Here is a 25,587-nt window from a genome sequence, read left to right on the forward strand (position 1 = left end):
AGCATAAAAGATTAAATCTCACAGCCTGTTAGCTTGAATGTTTAAAGAGCTGCATTTTTGTGTACAGTGCCCACTAAGCCAATGTTTTAGTTTTTAGTCAACAGGTCATATTTAATGAATGTACTAAATATGGTAGCTTAGCGATTGTATTTAATGTAAAAATTTCAGCACCTCTGCATCAGTACACACGTACCTCATGCTAAACAGCTTTTATGGAATATTACCATGGAAGTTATGATTAGTTAGAAAGTAACGTTCCAATTACTTCTACGTTGTTTTTTTTTGTTTTTTGTTCTTTTTTTCCCGCTACTGGAGTTTTACTGCAGTTCAATTTAATACGTTTGTCAGTCACGTGCAGAGGGGGGGGTTGGGGGTGCTTGAGCACCTGCCCTTTTCGCTCCTTGCCCCCAAGTGCCCTTTTGGTCAATTTTTTATTTTTTTTTTTGTATTATTGTATTATTTTTTGTATTATTATTGACACATAATGACATGTACCAAAATGATTATTATTTTTTTTGTACAACATAATAAGCCCTCCAGTCACCTTGTTACCTTTGACCTTATGCCCGTGACGCATGACGCAATTGCCTCTCGCGCAGTGCGATAAAGTGGCTAACAGGAGCTCAACGTAACGAACATTCCAGATTATAGATGAGTTTTTGGTTAATTATAAAAAAAAACGTTTTTGGTGAATAAAGTTGAGTAGACTTGCTACTTGTCAGATGAAAGAAAACGTTGAAGTATCGTTTCTGCTTCAGCACAGAGTAGCGGTTTAAGCAGAGAAATAATAAAATACAACAGACACTGACAGGCCTCTGCGTCTGCCTTTCTCAGAAGAACTACTGAGCGGGAGGAGACAGCCAGGTGAGGAAAAACTGTTCTTATCTATCGATTCAGTATTTTTATCATACAGACATTAGGCTGTTGTTGTTGTACTATTAGCTAGCTGCTAGCTAACGACTTTGCTAGCAAAGCTAGATAACTAAAAAGCTCCTTCCCTGTGTACGAGGCACATCGCCCGTCCAAAACTTATCATCTCCATTATCAGGGCCGTGCAGAGGCCACTAAAGGGGCAGGTGCTCAACAACAAAAAAGGGCACATCTAACCGCATTCTAGGACCGAATATTAACAAAGCCACTCAGCTTTCAGAGTTTAATAAACAATGATAAATTACAAAATTGTGAGATATACAATCAGAGGTAAAGGAAATCTCTATATAAAGCATACAACTATGCATATGTAAGATATTTTATTAGTAATTTCTTTCTGCAGGGCTATTTTGTTATAGGAAAGTATTGCCATATTCAAACCAGCAATTTAGCAAGATATGTAAATAAGAGCTGGTGATCTAGCTGTGATTTACATATTTTGTTTTTACAGAATTACACTATTAAAAATATAAACAAGGGCACAATGCAACCTTTTAGTGGACTGTAATCTATAAAAAAAGAACTGCCTGTTTGCTGCAGTGGAGATGAAGCCAGTCCATTCAGGAAAACAGAGCTGCATCAAATTAAGGTGGAACTGCAGAAAAAAGAAAAAAACAAAAGCAAAAATTTAATTGTTAATGCATGCCACCATGAGAAAATCCTACTGAGTTTTGCTTTAAAAACTTTTTTAAACATTTAAATCACACATTTGTCTTATGAAGTGATTTTTTTGTTGCAAAACAAACTTATTTGTGCATGTCAGAAATATTTTCTTGATATTCTAAGTTGTTGTTTGACTCATAGTTTTACTTGTGGTTCTCACATGACGTCGTGGGCAGGGCCTAAAATCACAACAAAAGATTTCTGATGTATGCAAATAAAAGTTTATGTTTGGCAAATAACTTTTTAAGTTCACAAGACAAAAATTAGTTATTTAATTTTAAAAAAAGTTTTTTAAACAAAACGACTTGTTTTTAAAAAAGAAATCATTACAATTCCAAAAGTTTTGATTACAATTTTATTTTACTTTTATCCCATTGGGAAAAAAAAATTTAACTGCGTACTCTGTGAACCAGACCCTAAACTTAAAGTCTGTGTAACCCACAAGAAAGGTTATTTTGAATACTTTTTAATAGTAGATGGCAATACCAACACTACAAAAGTATAAGTAAGTTGGGCCAGATCGGGAGATTCTAAATTCGGGGGAGCCTAGGTGTGAACAACAGAGGAGAGCACACAATGTATATAAAAAAGTAGAATAATATATTTTTTTAAAAAGTAGAATTTAATATAAACAACATGTGTGGATCCACATTGTACAAATAAACAAAAATTGCGCGATTTTTAAAATAAATACATAAAATGAACCAGTCTTTTTGATGTCTGTCAAATGTTCTTTCAAAGTTTGTTTAGTCTTTCCAATGTGTTTGTGAAATATTTTTTTAATGTTTCACGGCTGGTGACCAGTCGGGTCACCATCTACCGGTTCACTTGGTCCTCTGGGCTGGGGTTCGCCATCCAAGTTCTTGTAAGGGTGATCTGGGCACAATGCTCCCAAAGTGCACCATAAGCAAAAAAAAACCTGACCTGGAAAAAGGTCACAGTAAAACATCTTAAAAATCAGGACGCTAATATCAATAAAGCTTAAGTAACAATTCAAATTTCAAACTAAAAGTGCCAAAGTACATGTATAACATTAAATCTACATTCAAAATGTGGATTAGAAACCTGCATTAGCTCTGACCTACAGAAAACAGAAAGTTCCTAAGTAATAAGAACACATCACAGCACCATCACATTAACAACGTTGAAATATTAAAACGTATTAATAGAAAAAGAAGTAAATTTACATGGAAAAAATACAACATACACAATAATAATAATATAAAATTAATAATACAATTTAATTTTTTTGTAAATTTGAACAGTTATTAGGTATTTTAGCCAACTTTTAGTGAATTTAATGGGCCAACGGCTGAGCGTGTGCGATTACTCACCGACGCTTCAATGCTATATAACTACCAGGGATTTTTCCGGACGTAAGCTGTTAGAAACTTTCGGAGGTCTAATTTAAAAAAAACAAATTCACTATTTTGAATTATGAATTCTGAGATGCTAATTTAACATTGTCTTACCAATTTCCAGGATTCTTTGTAGAATTTAACAGAATCTTACAGGGTATTCACGGAACAACTGTCAGCTTTCAACTCTCACGGGAGTTAGACGCAATCGAAGTTAAATCTCAGCGCTGCAGTTAAAGAATCAACCTGATTGGCTGATTTGAAATCAGACGGTGCCAGTTATTGGTTGTTTAAAATGTAATTAAAAGCAATCATTAAAGGGATATTTCACAGGTTTAAAAGATTTTTAGCACTCTTTTTTATCAATATTTATGAACATATTTACAAACATTCTTTTTTTTTAATTTAAATACTTTTTAATCTCGTTGTGGAGTGATATTAAACCAACATCTATTCATTTTACTTGTGTTTTTTACACTGGGTTACATCTGGGTTGAGTTTTTTTCCCCTTAATTAATGATACACTTTATATCTATTATGGTAATTCAGGGCGAGTTATTTTTAATTCTAAATAAATATCCTTGTTGGACTTTTAAGTGTTATTCTCCTTCAAGATACGTTTACCTAACGCCAGAATAAATGCAATGTACATTATGCAGCAAAGGAAATTAGAAGATTTTTTAAAATTAGATCTCCAAAAGCTTCTAACACCTGATGTTCGGAAAAATCCCTGGTAGTTGTATAGCATTGAAGCATCGGTGAGTAATCACACGCGCTCAGCCGTTGGCCCAGTAAATTCACTAAAAATTGGCTAAAATACCTAATAACGGTTCAAATTTAATAAAAAATGTAATTGTATTATAAATTTTATATCATTATTATTGTGTATGTTGTATTTTTTCCATGTAAGTATACTTCTTTTTCTATTAGTACGTTTTAATATTTCAACGTTGTTAATGTGATGGTGCTGTGATGTGTTCTTATTACTTAGGAACTTTCTGTTTTCTGTAGGTCAGAGCTAATGCGGGTTTCTAATCCACATTTTGAATGTAGATTTAATGTTATAGATGTACTTTGGCACTTTTAGTTTGAAATTTGAATTGTTACTTAAGCTTTATTGATATTAGCATCCTGATTTTTAAGATGTTTTACTGTGACCTTTTTCCAGGTCAGGTTTTTTTTCTTATGGTGCACTTTGGGAGCATTGTGCCCAGAGACCTCATCACCCTTACAAGAACTTGGATGGCGAACCCCACCCAGCCCAGAGGACCAAGTGAACCGGTAGATGGTGACCTCACTGATCACCAGCCGTGAAACATTAAAAAAATATTTCACAAACACATTGGAAAGACTAAACAACCGAGGTGGGGACTCGAGTCACATGACTTGGATTCGAGTCAGACTCGAGTCGTTAAAATCACGACTTGAGACTTGACTTGAAAAAATGCTCAAAGACTCGGACTTGACTTTGACTTTCATGCCATTGACTTGGGACTTGAAGCTGTTTACTTGAAAAGACTTGACATTTTTTACTCAAAGTCTTAAAATCTAAAACACATTATTTATAAAGTGGCGTCATTAATTAATTTCACTCATTCCGTATCAATATGCGCAGACCGTCCCTCTGTTTTTCCTCTCTCCTCATGTATGTATGTGTGCGTAGCTGCAGCTCAACCAATCAAATTAACAGGATTTGGACATTTAAAAAAACGCGGTGACGCTACAGAGCTCACGGAACGAAAGACGAAATAACCGCTCGGATATGCTTCCGCTAGTAATTTCTTTTGGCTACGTAGGTTATGAACTTTCGAATAAAAAACGAACTACAACTTGTAAAACATGCAAGAAGAGAATACCGGATGGAGATGCCACGACGTCCAACTTTGTCCGGCATTTGAAGCTTCACAAAGATGGTAGGTGGCACTTTTCTTTTGCTGTAAGATAGTTGACTTTAGCTAACTTCGTGTTAGCATGTGTACTCCGGGTTAAATTGGTGATGATTTACCATAAATCCGGTCCTTCAAATGCCTCCACAAATAATGTGCACCGTGTTATTAGCTCAGGAAGCCGGTGGATAGTGAGCGGGGCTCCGGAACAGAAAGCAGATTCTGGACCTGAACTCAGGGAACAGAGTCTCTCTGTCCCGTCATGATAAAGAGCCGGTCCAGTATCATCTAAGGATGGTTGGTGTATTTGAAGACATCTACGTTGGGAAATTATATTGACAATATATTGTTTACTGCAGTCAGTGCATTAAGTCAACTGTTTTTGACTTAATGCACTGACCGGCGTGACTATCTGTCACATCAATCAATCAATCAAATTTTATTTGTATAGCACATTTCAGCAGCAAGGCATTTCAAAGTGCTTTACATAATTAAAATAAAAACAGAAATAATCAGTGAGAAAGAGAGAGATTTAAAAAAAATAAAAAAACAAAATAAAAACAAAAAAACATTACATCATTAAAACGTCGAAAAGAAAGAATAAGAAATTAAAAACATTAAAGACATAAAAAGATGGAAGACATCAAAACCGGCACTCTAACCCTAATTAGCCACATGTCGCACAGAACCCATTTCCAAGTAGCTTTGCTGGAAAACAAATAAAAAATCCCGTTTTTTTTGGCCATCTTTCAAAAATTTCTGTAAAAATAAAAATTGTACAATCTTACTGACCCTGAATATAACACTAAGTGGGATAGTTAACTGAGTAAGACATAAAATAATGAGCTCATTATTTTGTGTTTAGTGATTCTGACCAGCTTGATTCACACAACATGTTTTTATCAATATTGAGATGTGAAATTGGCTGTAGATTTAACCCACTTGGCCTGATGGATATTTATTTTACCATCGCATCCAAATTCAAAACCACTCCACTTTATTTGCAATGATTTAGATTTTTTCCTGTGGTTTATTTGTTAAAACAGACCAAATACAGTGACTGTCCCAAATAAATTTTGTGTTTAGAATATCTGGCCCATATTTACGGAGGACTGAAACTGACATACTTTGAAATAAAAGCAGAAAAATAAATGCACAAGACCTTCCTGAGTTTACTTGTGATAACTTCATATATACTTATTTCATTTTTTGAAAACTTTTTTTATTGAATATCAAGTTTAACAGAACTGTGCAATAAAGAGGTCCAATTTAAAAATGTTTTTTATACTTTGTGTTCAGCTGCACATATTCTATCATTTGAGATAAATGCAGATTTAAAAAAGAACAAATGGTCCATTATTTGAATTTTATGTATAATTGCAAATTATATAAAATAAAATAAAAATGACTTGAAATTAAAGGTTCCTGACTTGAGACTTGACTCGACTTTTGCCTGTCTTAACTTGAGACTTGACTTGACTTGAGGACAGAGACTTGAGACTTACTTGAGACTTGCAACACAGTGACTTGGTCACACCTATGCTAAACAAACTTTGAAAGAACATTTGACAGACATCAAAAAGACTGGTTCATTTTATTTATTTATTTAAAAAATCGTGCAATTTTTGTTTATTTGTACAATGTGGATCCACAAATGTTGTTTATATTAAATTCTACTTTAAAAAAATAAATAAATTCTACTTTTTTATATACATTGTGTGCTCTCCTCTGTTGTTCACACCTAGGCTCCCCCGAATTTAGAATCTCCTGATCTCCTGATCTGGCCCAACTTATCTTGTAGTGTTGGTATTGCCATCTACTATTAAAAAGTATTCAAAATAACCTTTCTTGTGGGTTACACAGACTTTAAGTTTATGGTCTGGTTCACAGAGTACGCAGTAAAAAAAAAATTTCCCAATGGGAAAAAAAACTAACCTCAAATAAGTAAATTAAAATTGTAATCAAAACTTTTGGAATTGTAATGATTTATTTTTTAAAAACCAAGTCGTTTTTTGTTAAAAAAAAACTTTTTTTAAAATTAAATAACTAATTTTTGTCTTGTGAACTTAAAAAGTTATTTGCCAAACATAAACTTTTATTTGCATACATCAGAAATCTTTTGTTGTGATTTTAGGCCCTGCCCACGACGTCATGTGAGAACCACAAGTAAAACTATGAGTCAAACAACAACTTAGAATATCAAGAAAATATTTCTGACATGCACAAATAAGTTTGTTTTGCAACAAAAAAATCACTTCGTGAGACAAATGTGTGACTTAAATGTCTAAAAAAGTTTTTTTAAGCAAAACTCAGTAGGCTTTTCTCATGGTGGCATGCATTAACAATTAAATTTTTGCTTTTGTTTTTTTCTTTTTTCTGCAGTTCCACCTTAGTTTGATGCAGCTCTGCTTTCTTGAATGGACTGGCTTCATCTCCACTGCAGCAAACAGGCAGTTCTTTTTTATAGATTACAGTCCACTAAAAGGTTGCATTGTGCCCTTGTTTATATTTTTAATAGTGTAATTCTGTAAAAACAAAATATGTAAATCACAGCTAGACCACCAGCTCTTATTTACATATCTTGCTAAATTGCTGGTTTGAATATGGCAATACTTTCCTATAACAAAATAGACCTGCAGAAAGAAATTACTAATAAAATATCTTACATGTGCATAGTTGTATGCGTTACATAGAGATTTCCTTTAGCTCTGATTGTATATCTCACAATTTTGTAATTTATCATTGTTTATTAAACTCTGAAAGCTGAGAGGCTTTGTTAATATTCGGTCCTAGAATGCGGTTAGATGTGCCCTTTTTTGTTGTTGAGCACCTGCCCCTTTAGTGGTCTCTGCACGGCCCTGGTAGCCGTAATATTTTTTGACTAAAACCTGGATCTTTATATGAAAGAAACGACATGGAAATTGATTTTGATCATATGATCCCTTAGATTAGAGGATTCTGTATAATCTTGAATTTTGAAAATTTTTCTCTTTTACAGCTTGGATAATTGTAAATGACCAAAATAAAGGCAACTTAACTGAATGTGTTAAGTGTGTTTTGTTCAATATTATCTACTAATTAAAAGCACTGGAAAGCATTAAACAATACAGAATCAAAGTTTAACAGTCCAACTCAGCAACAAGCTGGCCCACATTTATGCAGCAGCTCTGAACATAATCAGCTTAAGAGATTATGAACCCATACAGAGTACATATGAACAAGCAATGATAAGAACTGCAGAAATCAAATCCAGACACCTACTGCTCTCTGAATATGAAGCACTGCTATTAGGAAGGAGGCTGAAGTTGCCACAGTGTAGGACCAACAGACTGACTGTCATTTGTTTCAGCCTCAATCCGACAGGGGTAGTAAAGCCTGGTGGCCCGCCAGGCTTATATTCCTCTAGGGAACCCTGCATACATCACCTCAGCATGTTGACTCCCTAAAAGCTGCAACTTTTTTTTTTCAGTAAATGTCACATAATAGTGAAGAACTCAAATTCAGCAAGGAGGCTGGCAGGTGAAAATAAACTATTTTACTTAAGAAATAATAATAATAAAAAAACAACTAATGTCTACCATGGGTTCCAAAATAATAACCCACAAGTAGACCTCAGAAGGAGCCAGAATTATGGGAATAACAAAATGGTCTGACCAACAGCTAACTACCTTAGCTCTTAAGCTAAGAGGAATTGATTACAAAACAATGAGCAGGTGGCTGATTAGAAACTGGGTGCAGCTGTGAGGGAAAGCAGGAACCCAAAGTTGAACTGAGGAAACGGGACAAAGGTAGAGCAAAGAGGGAACATCGTTAATCTAACACCAAATTAAAGCAAAACCCAAAATCAGTTTTTTTTTATTATAATTGCTTTGATTTTTATACAACTCTTGTTTTAAAAACAACATGCATGCTACACAAAAAGAAAAAAATTGTCGTTTTGATGTATTAATGTTAGCAAATTTATAACATGTGGATAATTATCGAGTCTCAGTTTAGGGTAACCAGCTCGATAAATTACTTGTACATAGATGATGTAATGTTTTATGTTTTGATCTCGGAGGAACAAAATTGGTGCTTACGTGCTGTGAAGTTATTGGTGTGCAGGTGAAGAGGATGTGACTTTATCTCACAGAAGAACAAATATAAAGCTGCGGTTTTACACCTCAGTGCAGTTAAATGCCATTCAGACTCATACACGTAAACACATTTAGGTCACCAACTCGCATCAAGTTGTTTCAACATGAATTTCTCTCTTGTTACATCAATTTATCTGTCTGCTTATTATGGAATGGAAGAGCTGAGGTCCATGTATTTCTGCATTTTCCTCATCGTGTACCTCGCCATCATCACCGAGAACGTCTTGCTGATCAGGGTGGTATATTGTGAAAAATCCCTGCATCAGCCAATGTGTGTGCTTTTGTGTAACTTGGCCGTGAATGAGCTGCTAGGAAGCACCGCCTTGCTGCCGGCGACGCTGATCAACATTCTCTCTCACACACACCAGATTTCTGTTTCTTTTTGCCAGACGCAGGTCTTTGTCATACACACGTACGCCATCACCGAATTCACTATTCTCGCGGTGATGAGCTACGACAGATACGTGGCCATCTGTCATCCACTGTCCTACCATGTGATCATGTCTCGGAGGATAGTGAAGCTGATTGTTTTTATGTGGCTTTACCCCATGCTGGCACTGAGTGTGGTTTTCGTTTTTACTCTTCAGCTGCCGTATTGTGGCCGGACCATAGAGAAGCTTTACTGCCTCAACTACTTGCTTGTGCAGCTTGCATGCACAAATACGTTCATAGTGAACATCATCGGTCTGCTGTCTGCGGCTCTCTACACGGCTCCTCAGCTGATCATGATCTTTTACTCATACACACACATCCTGAAGATTTGCATAATGTCGTTCAGGAAATCCAAATTCAAGGCCCTCCGTACTTGCATTCCCCATCTACTGTCTGTAATCAACTACGCCACTGGGTGCTTCTTTGAGCTGGCACAAGGTCGTCTTGACAACAGGCACATGTCTTATCACACTAAGCTGTTTTTGTCCCTGTACTTTTTGATATTCCCACCGCTCCTAAACGCCCTGATATACGGCTTGGGCACACAAATAATAAGAGTCCGACTCATCAAGCTTTTCACCAAGTGCAAGTGACGTAGTCAAGATGTTTTAGATTTGGTTTCATTAAATGCGCATCCGGCCTGGTGTTCAGAAGTCCTCTAAAGGTGGCTTTATTTTAGGACTTTATAGCAGTCTGAATTCATGTTAGATAATGCTGTTTGTTTCTTTTTGAGTGCTGCTTATCTTGCCAGTTTTTAAATGTTTATCCACAATTTAGTTTTGCACAAATGCTTTCAAAAACACAATATCCCTTCCACTAGCGGAACAAGTCAACGTCGGACCGGGGGGCAGGGCCAATGATCTTTACCCAGGATGCACATCGGCTAAACCGTGGGTGAAACACTCACTGGGACTGATTACTATATATTCCATTGAGGGAAAATAGCTTTAACATTAAATACACCTTTCTCAACAGACACTTTCTGACATTGACTTGAAACCATTCCTCCCTCCCTGGCACCTCCAGACCCAGGCCCCCCCATAGCTCCGTCTCTGATATTTAGTCAATTTTTTTACATCCTTTTCATAATTAACAAAGATTTTTATTTTATTTATTTTTTCTGTCATTTTTACCTCAAGAAGATTGTATAAAAAATAACACAATGCACATGTTTACGTTTGCAAAGTATTTCCTGGGATTATTTATCAATAAAGTCAAATTTTTTCCATGCTTGAAATGTTATTTCACAGTTTCTGCCCTTCTCCTTTTGACTTTTTATAGATATTATCACAGAACCACCTAAGTGAGTTTAAAATGTTTTCTCTAATAATGAGCTAAGTTTGATATAATTAAAAACTACAGGGTACTTTATTTTGCAGAGAAATTTGAGTATCTATCAAAACTAAAGTCTGTTTCAAGTTTATTCAGTCTTAAATTTTGATTTTCTGTCCTCCAAGTTAGAAAATTCGCTTAAGCATCCTGACATGATCGAAAATGTTAAAGGTCACAGAGCAGAAAGCTCAGATTAGAAAGAGAGCAAAGAAGAAAACAGCCTTATGTTATCGTCACAATATTTACCAATATTACTGCAATTGCAAGATTTTTCAATATTGTGCAGGCATAACTGTGATAACTGATAAAAATATAATAATTTATTTGAAATTTAAGGATCAATATTGGGATTCTAAGAATAAATGTATTTTATAATACTGTGTATTTCTCTCATTCCTGGTTATTTTATTCCACATCTGTTACGCAACAAGATTTTTGTCAGTTTCTCTTTGACCTGAATGAGATAAAACAACAAGCCTTGTTTATGCCTGTACCATATTTTAATCAATAGAAAAAAAAATATGTAGCTACAATATGGCACAGGTGTGCAATATGAGTCAGCTTCAAATGGCATGGTAATGTACTTTAGTCTTACAGAGCATGCTTCTCCATTAAACACTTACTAAATACAATTTTTTTTATGGTTAACATTAAGAGAAAAGAAAAAATAAAAATCACATTTCTGGGCCAGTGTCTATAATAAGTACAGAAAACACGCTGTGCTGGTTGTGTGCATGAGATGTGGGTGGAAGGGTGGGAGCGATAACACCAGTATCCTCTGGACCGAATGCACTTAGAATTACAAAACTGCCGTACAAACAATCAGGTAGACAGCATGCATACAAAAATAGACAACTATTCTTATCGCTCCATTGTAATATACATTAGTTCATTATTGCCAGGCGTTACATTTTTATGCCTCTGCTCTGAGGAAATAGCTTTCTCTCTAAATCTTCTCTCTTCTCTCTTTAAAAAGGTACAATGTACATTCACTATCACTGAGGCACAGCACTTGATGTACAGATTAAATAGGTAGCCAAAAAAAAGAGAAAGAAACGTGGTGTGGTCACTGTTGTAGGAATGTAATATTAAATATACAACATATGTTAATATGCTTAACACCCTGTACAGTCACAAAACAAACATACCCATGGATCGAATGTACATGCACAATGAAAAGTGGCGTACAACCAAAAAGATGCTTCTTTTTGAAGAGTGGCTGTACACGACTCCAGCGTAAAGGTATAAAAACAATTCAACAGAAGAGCGGGGGGAGGTTGCCATGCATGGAAGTGATGATATTTAGAAGCTTTCACGATGAATCTTTGAAATGGACACAAAGTGCTTTCAGTTGCTTTATTAATCCAATCTTTGCTTGGATCCCTGCCCTGCTTGAGGATGAGATGAGGCAAAAAGTGACATCAGTAGTTTTTGTTTCTGCTTTTGAGAGAAGCAGCAGAAAGAAATGAAAGGATGGATGGATGGATGAGGAGGTAAAAGATGTGTTTTGGTGCCTTTGACTCCAAATGTGAGGCACAAGCAGAAGCCAAGCTGCGGGTGGCGGGGTGGGGGGAGGTGGCGCTCAGCGGGGCTAATCTAAAAACCCCAGCGACCGGTTTGTGTCTTGAAGAGGAACATTCTGCCGGAAGACAAAAGTACTGATTACTGATCAGCAAAATGCAGCGCAGATGGAAACAAATTGGTTCTTGGAAGTCGTTTCCATACCTTCAGTGAGCTGTGAAGAATCCGCAGGCGGTGGAGCTTGTCGTTTAGGAGGGGGTCGTTAACTCTGCGGACAAAGGAGCGTTTGTACTCGAGGCGACCGGCTGATCTGTGGTCAGCAGAGGTGGACAGACTGGTCTGCTCCAGGGCCCGGTACAGGTCCACCAGTGAGTCCGTCTGCATTCGACAGTCACGTCCACGGCCTCGGTGAGCAGATCAGCAAATAAAAGCAGAATGTTTACATCTCAATAAAATCTGAAATCTGCAGAGCAAAGAGTTCACACACCTGTGTGAAGTTTTGATGAAAATCAAAGTGTGGCATTACTCTGATCCCCTAAATAAAATTGAGTGGAACCCAATGGTTTCAGAAGTCACTTTATTAGTAACCTGAATCCAGCTGTGTGTAATTTAAACTCAGTATAGATCCAGCTCTTCTGCGAAGGTCTCAGGAGTTTGTAATCTGTTAAGATTTTCCTTCAACTTAATAATTATGCACCATGGATGCTCTGTCTGAGGTTACATTTTAAGTTGGATGGCCAAGCAGATGCAACGTAGATTATGGAACCAAAGCAACCATGTTTTAGAAATATTTATTTTCAGAGTTGGGTAGTATCTAGTTACATTTACTCTGTTATTTCATTAACTTTTGGAAGAAAAACTTGTAGAAGAATTTTTACAACACCATACATTTTACTTTTACTTCAGTAATATCATAAAGTATTGCTACTTTTACCTGTTTGTAGACAATCTTTGTTCTATTTTGGCTTGAGTAATTTCTTAAATTGCTAACTTTTAATTCTAATTAATTAAAAATATGTAGAAATAGTGCTGCTCTTACTATGCAATAAGTACATTTATTTGTTGAAACACATATTGAACACATGTTAAGTTGTATTTGCTTTTTATGTGTGAAAAGGGAACACTTAATGTGTGATAGGCCATGATTACGGGTAGAAATAAACGGGTGACGTTAATTTACCTTCTATTAACATACATCACCCCCTTCTGGTAGGATAGGCACACTACATTAAGGCCTATCCTGTGAGATGCCTGTTTTGTATTTGGAAAGTAGCATCCTGAAGCTTTGGCTGCTGCCTGGGCTTTGAAATGCACATCACTTTGATGCTTGTTTATCGCTCCTCTTATCTTCGTGGGAAATGCGAAAGATAAATGAAGACAGGCCCCCTCCGGTGTGTTTCTTTATTTTGTTCAAAATAAAATATTAACATTGACTGAAAGGATTACTCTGTGCTTCTCTGTCCAAACAGAGCCGAGAGGCTACAATGGCATCTGGACTGGGCATGAGAGAAAGCAGAATAAAAGAGGGGAGAAAAAGAAGAGCCGGAATCAATCAGCATCAAACAGGAAACAGAATTTGATCTTCCACACACAAACGCCCTCAAGGTTTAAGAGGAATGGCAAATAGGCTGACTTCCAATCTAACCCTGTAAAGAAACAACAGTGAGCATTAAGCCTTTGACATTTGCTGGCTCTGACTGAATGTTTGGGATTTGAAAACATCCCTGATGACAAATAGGGGCAATTGTGCGCTCCAATCCAGATGAAAGACATTTTCATCAACATCTATTGTGTAGTTCCCTGATCTACTATAAAGGTCGACTTCAATGCTCTTTGCTCCCTAGAACCAATGTAACGCTAGCACGGGGATCAAATAAGCTATAAATGTAAAGCTTTGAATTGCCTTTCATTTATGTGTTATTTTAAGTGGCACTGACACAATAAAACCACTTATATCATTTAAAAAGATGAACTACTGTGCTTTCATTCTCATTCTGTGAAAGCTTTTAATCATAAATATTTCTCAGAGAATACAATAAATGCAGTGTGATGTTTTAGTTTGTAGTAACTGGGTCAAAACGCCAGCGCCATTTTGTGACGTAATCAGGGTAAATCAAACCATAAACATCTAGGCCCTAGGCCCTAGATTTACCCTAGAATCTAGGGCCTAGATGTTTATGGTTTGATTTACCCTAGAATCTAGGGCCTAGATGTTTATGGTTTGATTTACCCTAGAATCTAGGGCCTAGATGTTTATGGTTTGATTTACCCTGATGGGTGAGCGTACAGAAGCGGAGGAAGTTGTGAGCGATTTCAGTGAAGACTTGAGTAATTTATCTCCCGGTTTGTAGATGGAGTGATGAAGAAGGATGAAGCTGGTTCTACTGAAGGACCACAAAGCCATTTTTTAAGCCATATTGTCCAGGAATCAACAATGACTCCAACATCTTTTCGTTGAAATCGCTCACGACTTCCTTTGCTTCTGTGTACTCAGCCTAGACGTTGACAGATTGATTTACCCTGATTACGTCACAAGATGGCGCTGGCGTTTGACGAAAACTGCAACACTTTTGTGCTTTTGTGTACACAGACTGAAAGGACAGTATATAGTCTTATTAAATCATGCAAGTGGTTTTGTCGTGCCTTAGCTTAGGTAAATTTATGCCTGGACTTTAATTGGGCCACTCTACAAGTTTTTTTCTGCATACTGTCAAATTGCACCAATGTGAAAAGATGTTAAATAATATTTAATGTCAAGAAGTTCTCATTAAATGCAGATACAGCTATTTATTCATATTTCACCAGTTTGCTAATGGGTAGTTTTATTATTACATCCTGCCACAACCAGCTTTTTGGGGACATTCATTATCTTGATATGGCCCAAAATGAAACTCACGCTGTGACAGAGACTTAGTTTCTGGCCCACTGTCATCAGTCGTGACTTTTGTTTTTACAGAGCAAAAATGATGTTTGATGTTTCCACGTCAAAGCTAAAGCACACTAAAAATAAATTGTGTGCATTACAGAGCTGTATATTTTGCACTCTTTTATGCAGTTTCTAAAGATACATCTTCCTACTCTGAAAATCTTTTCCGAGACTAATTTGACTAAAATAAAGGCTACATTAACTGTTCAATCACCTTCTTGCCTTTTCTCTTCAAGCAACCAGTCCCAAGTAGGAGAAAAACTAACTTTTCTCTTTTCTTTTTGTCAAGAACAACAGCTTTCAGCAGATTTTGTGAAAATGGTTTAATTAAGAAATCTCATGAAAAATAAGAGGAAGATAAGAAAATTGATCAACGTGTAGAAAATGTAACAAAGAAGCAGCTTCCTCAGCAGTATACATGTACGCAAAATGAATTGTTTAGGCTGTCTGACCTGTGTCTCTGGCCCGGTCCAGCTGGTAGTTCTGGGTCTCTCTCTGGTCCGATGCAGCGGTGGCCGCCAGGATGGCATGGAGCCCGCTGTCTCTTGGAAGCGTAAAGCTGCGAGGTTTTCCTCCGGCGTCAGAATCTATGCTGGCCCTGAGGGGCAGCGGCAGGGCCCTGTACTGCTCCTGCAGCAGGCTGCGCTGTGCAGGCAGAGTGGACTGCCTGCGGTACTCCATGGCCAGCTGCTCCCTGTCCTCAGACTGCATGGACTCTTCCACCGGATACGTCTGCAGGTAGTGCATCCTGGATTTGCCTTCCATCTGGTCCTGCCACGAGTTTCGGTGGCTGCTCGCCTTCTGCCCAGGGGAGACGCTGTTGTTGCTGCTGCTTTCCTGAGGTTCCGAGTGGAATTCCTCGTGTGAGGAACGGGACTGGAATGTGTCCGAAGAGGAGAGGTGGCTACGCTTTGGCTCCAGGTAGGGACTTACCTACATAAAAACAGGCAGCCGTGGCTAGAAAACAGGTTCACAGAGTGATACCTGCTTCATCTTTTAGATTAACTGAAAACTCACTGAGGCTGCTCTGGGATAGGTGTCATACGGGGGCGGTGGACTGTCCCGTTTGGGTACTGGGGGCATCTCCATGTCCTCGTGGTCACTCTCGCTCCAGTAATCTGCAGTAAATCACACATTTATATCAACAAAATTCAAGGAAAGCTACGCAAGATATTCATACACCAGAAAGCTGTAGTCGTGAAAAAGTGCTCTGACTGTATCGGGTTTAACTTGAATATGAAGATGGACAGATATAAGGTGTGAGAACTTCCTGTGAAATCTTCTGGAGGTGTTATGGAGCTAATAAAAAAAAAAAAATAACTTGGTTATAATGAAAAAAAAAAGCCCCCTCTCCAAAGATAAAATTGTTCTCGCACACCCACCTTGGCAGGGTTTGTACGTAGGCACCTCCAAATAGCAGAAGGGTTAGTTGCGTTACTTCCTGTCAGTTTGTTAGAAGCCAAAGAACATTAAGCTATATGAATAACACAAATATCCAGCCTGCCTCAGCTTGGAGCAGAAATGCTCTGTTGGAAGGAAAAATCTAATGCACCAGCTGCTGGCCAAGAAATCAAAAATGTCTTAACTGAAACGTATAAATGTGATCTTATTTTCCCAAATTAACTCAGAAAAGCAGATAAAGGCAGCTCCTCTACAAGTGTAATGATATAAATATTTTACTTTAGCTAAAGAGTATTCCCCCAAATTGGTTGTACAATTAGAAAACCAAGCAGAAAGGTTCAACATTATATTTAATTATTATTTTTATTGAGTGGATACATTTTTGTACCTTGTTTTATTCTGTGACACAGAAGCTAATTTAATTTCTTGTTCAGAATAAGAAAGTCATGGCAGCAGTCCACTCGATGTGTGTTAATCTTCAGAATGAAAGGAAAACTTTGCTCATTTCTTCTTTTTAAACAATTACCAATGTTTTTAGTTGCTATGATAAAATTCCCCTTGGTTGGTGTTGTTCCAAAACTGAAAAAGCAATTTAAATATTTGATTAGCACACGTTATAAAACTCCAGATTCTCCATCAAATACAGTTTGTCAGCTTTCCCCAGATACAAGCAGAGGCAATGAAAGCAAAGCTGGGATATTTCAACCCACAGAGAACCTCAAGAGTTAAATATAGCCGCTTTTTGGACTTCATAACTGCGCAGAAGGCTTTTTGAACATGTTGGAGTCCTCACTCCATGCGGAAGTGAAGTACACGAGTTTTGCTCGGCCTCTGGCTGTCACTAGCTGCTTAGCAGCGAATGCTAATTAGTTGGATCGGGAGAATGTACGGAGGAGGAAGAATGACATAAACACTGAAAAGATCCCGCTGCCTACAATGAAGCATGGCAGTGGCTTAGTGATACCCCAGGGCCCTTTGTTCCCTCTGGCACTGGGATAACCTAATTAAAATTGCTTGGAGCATCATTTCCGCTCGTGAAAGCACAACACAGGTCGCAGACCTAATTTGTTTGTGACTGTTAATTTAATTAATCACAGCTTGTAAAAACACTACAGAAAATCTTAATGTTGTACACTTTGGCTGTCATTAATCACTCAATTGCACATTAATTTGTTGCAGTTTGAACTAATTTCTCTTGTGTTAGGCCTGCTTAATTTCATTTGAATCACACACTATCTTAAAAACAAAAATATAAACATTCTACAACTCTATATGTTTATAATATTGCATAATTAATCATTGCAATACTATCTATATTACTGATTTATATTTTAAGTTTAATCTTAAACTTAAAATATAAAGTTTAAGCTTTAAACTTAAACAAGTATGAGACAGAGTTTCATACTTGAGCAAAAATATAAAAACAGAAACGCAGTCAGTGTGCTGACGAAAGCATCTATGTGAAATCATGTAAAATAAACATAATATTATTAAAAATAATTATAATAACGTGCTAACTCTTACTCTTGACAACAACATTTGTGGTGCTGTGACACTGTTAGGGAAACCTGCAGCGGAAACTGACATCTTGGGGCGGTCACTATGTTACCATAACAACCAAACTAGACATATCCCAGGAGTTTATAACTTTACTAGATGTGACATCCACGTAGCAGAGAACCTTTTGCAGCAGCACCAGCGAGCTGATTTAAAGTCTTCGACGTCTTTATGTGCAAAGATAGCATCGCTCGGTACTGAACGATGTGAATAAAGTGTAAAGAACACAGACTCCATCTGTGATTCTCGAAGGAGGTTCACATCATCACAACCCGATGTCCTGCTGCGCCATTTAGCAGCTCTTGACCCCTAGCTGACATCCTTTTCTACAGCTTCGTGAAAAGGCTCTGTGACTAATCTCACCTTGTTCCTGGCGCATTTTCTCCTGCTCAGAGTAGCCTGCAACAGCCATACTGAGCCGACTCAGCCACCTGTGGGGGAGAATAACACTGATGACGCATAACGTTAATGATTTTGTGATGGGTTTTTTTTTCTTTTGAAAGCTTACATTTCTCTCTTTGACCAATTTACCTTGCAAAACTACCCAGTTTTGAAGAGAGTGGGAGGTTTAATAAGGCAGTTCAGCTCTTGGACAATAGACGGTTTGAAATGCAGCACTGGAGGAGTTTGCAGCACGGCTATCAAAACCTCGGATACTCACCGGGACATGTCATCTACATTTTCCGCAGCAAAGTAGAAGGTCTTTATCTTGGGATGGCAAGCCTTGAAAGCACTGAAAGAGAAGGAGTTTAATTATATGTGAGTACAAACAAGGGCAAGCAGGATAGCGCAGATTAACATATGAATGCAAGACTACATCATGGCTACATTTAAAGAAGTTTAAAAAGACTTTCACATTTTTGTTTTTATTATTTGTTAAATATGTACTGGCTAATAACTCAAAATGAATTTTTACATATATACACTCAAGCAAAAATAACCTACATTGACATTGTAGATTATGTCAATACTAACAAGTTTTACTAGCATAAAACATATGTTGGTTTTATGCTTTGTGTAGATTTAATGTTGATTTCTACTGTGCAGCGCTTTGTGATTTTATGTCTCTGAAAAGCGCTTTATAAATAAAATTTACTTACATTTTAAAGGACAAATAAAATCCTATAAAACAGAAAATCCATCTTGTAATCCTGAAGTCTATATTTTTGGTAAATAACAGCGATATTAATATCGGCTATCGATTTTGGCCCAGATTTTTAGATCGGTGCATCCCTCGTAACTTCAGTAATATCTTCTGCAGCTGTCACTTGTGTTTTGTCCCTTGTGCTTCCTTGCTTTCTTTCACTACTTTCATACAACTTTCTCTACTTGATAGAAAGAAATCATTATAACTATGAGAAACAAACCCAAATGTGAGTTTTAAGAATTTAAGGAAACTGGAAAAACAAAAATAGAAAATGACAATACATGACAGAGTTCACGCAACTTCTGAGCAACATCTGCCATGGGATTGTCTGAGACAGGACATTTTAAAAAGTCTCTGCAGACTCGCATGCTGCAGAAAGTATTGTGGTGACCTTTAACATTTACATAGACTGTAATTTAAACAACGCAGATAAGAATTTTATCCACACGACAAATTACAGCATCTGAAGAAGACACGACAAGCCTGACCGTAAAGATTCTGATGAACACGGCTTTGAGACCACATGCAGGAAAAATCTTTACAGTAACTTCCTACACTTTGAACTTTGATCTCGTATAAATATTTATTGCTATAAAAGTGGTTTGAGGTCGCACACATCCTGTAAGTATTGCTACAATGATCTGTTTAATAATTTAAAAAAACACACTGAATTATGAATTATTAATTCAAACTCTTCTTTGTTCTGCTTCGCTTCCACCTCTGGCACCACAATCTGCTCAGTTTGAGCCAAAGAGAGCCGTGACGTGAAGCCGCGCAGCCGATAGGAATACAGAGACCTGTTGAAGAAAGCTTTACTATGGAGACAGACTTGAGTCCTAAATTATTCAACTCCCATCTGTCATCTAAAATCTCTGCTCAAAGACCGACACAACTGCTGGAGACTTTGGCCAAACGTTGTCCGACAATGTGCGCTACATGCACAGTTTGTTTTTAATCGCAAATTTGACATATTTGGGCTCCTGCTTTCAATCATTTTCAAAAAATTACATATTTATACGTACATGTAAGTAATATATATGCTTGTTTGAGACACTTTTACTGTATATTGGTAATATCTAAACTTTGTTTAAATATTTTAGAATACCTGTTATATTTCCCTACTCAGCTTTACAAAGTGCAATCTTTATAATATATATATTTTTTAAATCCTCAAATCTCAGAGCAGCAATATAAATTTATACTCACTATTTTCTTCTGCATTCAGTGGCACGATCGATCCTGAATTCTGGGAGACTCACAAAGCCCTCTGCCTTCTCATCCTGACACAAGCAAAGGTAAAGTTACATCCATGGAATATCATTTGTGTTATTAATACTGTCTATGTTTAAAAAAAAATCAAAATCATATTCACCTCTTCATTCATGTACCAGTAAAGACACGTGTCTTTCAGGATAAACCAGTATTTCTTCCACTTCTGCGAAAAATAGGTTTTAGCATCTTTTTTCTTCCACAGCCAGCCCTGGCAGTCGCCTTGACCCAGGTCCCGGCAGGAAATCCTTCGTTTACTGATGGAGGACATGGGGCTTGCAGCTGCAAGTGGCAGAAAAGAAGAAAAAACCTCATGAGAAAAAAAAACAAAAAATACCTGTGCTCATGTTTGAGTAGAAGTGCATAAAAATGAGGCAAAGCAAGTGCTTCTACCTTGCTTTTTCTTCTTAGATCTAGACAGCATTGAGGAGCGCTCAAACACCTGAAAATTGAAAAAAGAAGAAGAAATGAATCATTAAAACGACGGCAACGGATCACAGTTGTGACATGTGTTCGACTTTTTGCTTCTTGGAGGGACTGACGTGGTAAAGCGACGCAGAGTCTGAGCTGGACGTGGACATGGCGACTTCCAGGGCGGGAACAAGCGTGTAGTGGGTGGGGCTGCTTCCTCGCTCCATTTTCCTCCTGTTCTGACTCAGACTGCGGCCCAGCAAGAAGTTCTCCCCGGAGGGTTTGTCCTCACTGGGGAAACGCAGGAGGGAGTTTTCTGCAGGGACAAGAAAGAAGCCAGCTCAGGACTGAACACACCTGAATCTACTATACGCTTCAGGAATGAATAATTAAAAGTTTGGGGGCCATTTTAGCTACACGTCTCTCTGAAAGGAAGAGATGGATGTCTGCCTGCGAGGAACGTGGTTAAATGCAGTCATAGTTTTCTAATTTACCTTTGGAAATACCCAGTGGGCTCCATTTTGGGGTATAATTTATTTGTGTGGGGATAAAATGACGCAATCTACCCGGCCGACTCTGAGCAGTCCTGTTGTGAATGAAGGCACACAGATTTTAAGCAGTCCACAGTCAGCTGCAGACAGGTTTTACATGTTGCTGCAGCTGCAGTGACAGATCCATTTCACAGACTCCGTCTCAGCTGGTCTCAGTGGGATACGAAGCTGAGGCTTGCTTATTAGGGTGATAAACAGAAGCTGCATCCAGTCCACTTCCCAATTATTATTTATCCTGAGAAAATAGCTGCCAAAGTATTTGTGACTTTACCCTTTTTTTTACATGTTGAGTGCATATCATTTTCATTTTAAAGGACAGAGCACGACTGTGAAGCGGGAGAAAAATCCACCATCGTTTTCCGTACAGGTGTCCTTGTTTTCAGCTCCTCTGAGTCAGAACCTTGTAGAACCGCATGTTTCTGCAATTAGAGCTGCACGTCCTGCAGAGGGTTCCTCTGCAAGCTGTGCACATCTAGGGGCTGGAAATGTCGCCCATTCTCACTTACTGGCAGGAGGAAAGTAACTGTTGAGTCCTCAGTTCTTCGGTTTGCCACAAAACTTTCGATTTGGGATAAATAAAGTATTTTTAGATTAAATTACAACTTTCTCTTTGGAATCAGAGAAGTATTTTTGGATTAAATAAAATAAAATTGAACTGTAGTCATGTAGGGGATACAACAAACACATGAAAGAAGGTGATAGGATTGATGCACAAAGAGCCACCACCCTGAACACTGCATCCACATGATGAAGCATATTAAAGGCAGCATAATGCTGTGGGAATGCTGGTCTTCAGCAGGGACAAGGAAGCTGATGAGATCTGATGATGGAGCTAAAACAAGGGCATTTTTTACATACATAAGTTTATTTTTATACAAGTACACAGAGTAGAGGACAACCGCAATAAACAGCAGGCCTTGTGATTTACAGCACAGATTCAGGACACAAGGACAGTTAACGCTATACATGCAGCTACAGTTCAGCTGATATGTTATTGATTCACCTGTTAAAAGTCTTTGTATGTCTGACAATTCAGTTTTTTCCAGTCTCTTTCTCCTTTCTACAAACAGAGCAATTATTAGCCGGCTAAAAACTTCAGACCAGAGCAGAGATGAGGTTCACCTTCAACAACGTCCTTAAAAATAAAACCAAAAGTTGAATGAAAGGGGTCAGATGAAAGTATAGTCATATTTCAGTATGGGTCGGTCAAAGTCAGCCTCCAGATGTGCAAATTAATGAAAAGTGACTCTAAAAGGTAAATATACACACACAACGTTTTAAGGTTTTTTAAAAAAAAAAAAAAAAAGAAACATATATCAGATTCCTTCCACTTTCCAATTATTTGATATAGTTATATGGAATAAAATACAATTAAAATATGTTGAAGTTTGTGGCTGTAATGCCACAAAATGTGAAAATCCCTGTTATTCCTCAGCCTTTAACCATGACTGGATGAGTGATTACAAAAGAATAAAACAAAGTTTACTTCAAACAACCTGTAATAAGTAGATTAGTGAGGCACGACGACGTTATCAAATCCACAGCAGCACGCTGTCTGTGCAGCAAATAAATCCACTGCAATGTCTGAAAAATCATTATACAATCTACAGAGGAAGCAATTGTCAAGAAAAAGAAAAGCCTCCAAACACCCATGAAAGGTCTCAAGCAGATAAATATAGACCCATCACTTTCTTTCTTTTATTTTTTATTTTTTTGTTGAAAAGCCTAGAGAAGCAAGCATCTCTCCCAGAGGACACAAACACATCACTCAAGCCTTTCTTGGGTCAAATTTTAAAGGAAACGCGGCCCCCTCCCGGCGCGCTTACCACCTAACTTAGCAGCCACCAATGAAATGTGAGCACCTCAAGAAAATATATTTATACCGTTGCCAGAGCAACAGTGTACTTTTTATATCCAAACAGAGAACAGCGGGGCCGAGAGAGACGGGGATGAAGGAGGAAAAAAAAAAAAAAAGGAGCAGCTATAGATTCTGAACATATGGAGGAGAAAGAGGCAGGAGCAGATATCCGGCATGTTATCGGCGTTGACAGGCCAGCTCATGCTTCAACTTCTTGGCTCAGAGATCTGAGAGGGAGCGGGTATTATAAGATTTCCACCCCCTCGCCCCAGCTTCCCTCTGTCCTTCTCTCTCTCTCTCTCTCTCTCTCTCTCCCACTGCCTCCCACTCACCTCTCCTGCTCTCTCTCCTCAGCTTCGCCAGGTCTTCGTCATCTCCCACCCAGTTGTATTCCACGGGCATTGAGATGGGCCTGAGCCTGCCTGCAGCAAGTAGGCGCAGGGGGGGATGTCAATATTACACAGCCGTCCACACACATAGACATCAAACAGCTGCAGATGTCTCAAAAAAAAAAAACCCACCCAGAAACCCACACGCCGTTCATTGCCATGACATTAAGCTGCTATCTATCGGTCACGATTTCCTACCGTAGGTGGGAGTGCTCCCCCTGCGGACCGACGAGGCCTCCTGGTTCTGGTCGTACTCGTAGCAGTAGAGTATGGAGTCTTCCTCCACCAGAGGGAATTGCCGCTGACACTCCTGGTCCAGGTAGGAGTTGGGCGACTCGGATCGCTCCGCGGCCTGGGCGTCCGACTGAGGATCTTCATCGGTCAGATTTTCCTTCTCGTCTCTTTTAAAGAAAGCAAAACTTCAGAGAAGGTCAAATAAGCTTCCAGGTAGAGCAAACAGGTGGATCGCAGTCGGTGTTTGTTGTGGGTTTTAATTAGAAACAGGGACGTCTTAATATTCAGCAGGGGGGGGAGAAACAAGTCTCCAGCTGTGACTCACAGATGTATTTATATTTTACTTTCACACGTATTTGCCCAGGGGATCTATCGGGCTTCGACTGCTCGTTAATTCAGTTTGTGCTTTAGTAATGGGGCGTTCTCATCAGAAGCACCCTCCCTCATACCAGTGGCAAGCATTTCGTAACTGCATTTCTCTACGGCGAATTTTAAGTGATCAGTTGTCACAGCGGGAACAAAATGTCCCCAAGGTGGGCAGGAATTTATGCAAAACGACCGGTGGCAGACGGATTTCTTTTGGTTCAGAAAACAATCAAAATGCTAATTTTCACAGTGGCAAAAGGTGCAAATGGTCAGAGCAACTCAAAGAAAGTGAAAATGTTTACATTCTTAATGATTCTTGGGTGCAAAGATTAAACCGGCTCCTTTAAGATGAAGCATCACTTTCACTCCTGTTTCTGCAGAGATGTAACAAGGTGATGGGTTTTTCAGGTTCCTTTCTCACTTGGTTACTTTTGTATTTATTAACCAGCAAATAAACAAAAATAACAATTGTTTCATCAGCTTAGTTCTTTTATTTGCTTTGGTTGCAAATTAGAGACATCCAATACTCTATTGAGTTCTTATTGAAGATATTCATACAGATTTTATTTATTTATTTTTATTATTATTCAACCAAGAAGTTCATTCTGATAATAAATTAACCAGATTTTTCTTCAAAGATATTTTGATTAATAGTTGAAGAAAAAGAATTGCATGTCAAAAACATCTTTTGCCTTTCTCATTAATACCTGGAAAACCGTTTTTTGGCTATACAGCCACCAAATATTGACCAGATTCTGACTGTGTTTGTGTTACTCCAAATTAAAATCAACACCACAAAGTTTGACTCTGAAACACAACCTTGAATTTTGTACGGCAGTAATCGATCGATTCTTTCTCATGCTCACCTGGGGGTGTAAGGCTCCGCCGGAGGAGGCGGGATGTACAGATCCTGCAGGGCGCAGCTACTTCGCCTGGAGGGAGTGCTTAATGTGCTGGTGGGCGTAGCGACGCTGCTGCTGGGACTCTGAGGAAAGATAGGCTGTGTGTGAGTGAATGTGTGTGCGTGTGTGTGTGTGCGTGTGTGCGTGTGTGTGCGTGTGTATGTGTGTGGGGGGGTGTGTGCGTGAGCGTGCATGTGTGTGAGAGAGAGAGGACGTGTTTAAATATGTGCAAAAGACAAGAGAGACAGGCGGACAGAGAGGAAAAGGAGACACAGACAGTTACGGAAAATGGCACAATGAAAATGTGGACCTCACAAC

The 25,587-nt window shown here is 38.2% G+C and overlaps 2 protein-coding genes across 10 annotated transcripts in view; one reads left to right on the plus strand and one right to left on the minus strand.

Annotated features, from left to right (window-relative positions):
* Nucleotides 1-4,267: 4,267 nt before the first annotated feature.
* On the plus strand, nt 4,268-11,208 carry LOC103475768 (olfactory receptor 52Z1P-like). Its single transcript, XM_008427629.3, has one exon. It carries the CDS (start codon nt 9,078-9,080, stop codon nt 9,996-9,998), a length of 921 nt encoding a protein of 306 aa, XP_008425851.1. The 5' UTR covers nt 4,268-9,077; the 3' UTR covers nt 9,999-11,208.
* Nucleotides 11,209-11,215: 7 nt separating this feature from the next.
* Nucleotides 11,216-25,587, minus strand: part of LOC103475861 (connector enhancer of kinase suppressor of ras 2-like) — a 38,258-nt gene continuing 23,886 nt past the window's right edge. For 2 of the 9 annotated variants that reach the window (XM_081615524.1, XM_081615527.1), the window contains exons 10-22: nt 25,234-25,352; nt 23,966-24,186; nt 23,711-23,800; nt 21,101-21,285; nt 20,952-21,000; nt 20,662-20,840; nt 20,496-20,569; nt 18,804-18,875; nt 18,506-18,573; nt 16,202-16,302; nt 15,637-16,117; nt 12,463-12,662; nt 11,216-12,376 (exon numbers count right to left, since the gene is read on the minus strand). In XM_081615524.1, the coding sequence (XP_081471650.1) occupies nt 12,329-12,376; nt 12,463-12,662; nt 15,637-16,117; nt 16,202-16,302; nt 18,506-18,573; nt 18,804-18,875; nt 20,496-20,569; nt 20,662-20,840; nt 20,952-21,000; nt 21,101-21,285; nt 23,711-23,800; nt 23,966-24,186; nt 25,234-25,352 (1,887 nt within the window). In that variant the 3' untranslated portion in view covers nt 11,216-12,328. Of the gene's footprint in view, nt 12,377-12,462; nt 12,663-15,636; nt 16,118-16,201; nt 16,303-18,505; nt 18,574-18,803; nt 18,876-20,495; nt 20,570-20,661; nt 20,841-20,951; nt 21,001-21,100; nt 21,286-23,710; nt 23,801-23,965; nt 24,187-25,233; nt 25,368-25,587 lie in introns of all 9 variants that reach the window. The other 7 variants (XM_081615526.1, XM_081615523.1, XM_081615525.1 and 4 more) reach the window with 4 other exon arrangements.

Source organism: Poecilia reticulata, chromosome 14 (genome assembly GCF_904066995.2).
Source record: "Poecilia reticulata chromosome 14, P_reticulata-male-v2, whole genome shotgun sequence".
NCBI lineage: Eukaryota > Metazoa > Chordata > Actinopteri > Cyprinodontiformes > Poeciliidae > Poecilia > Poecilia reticulata.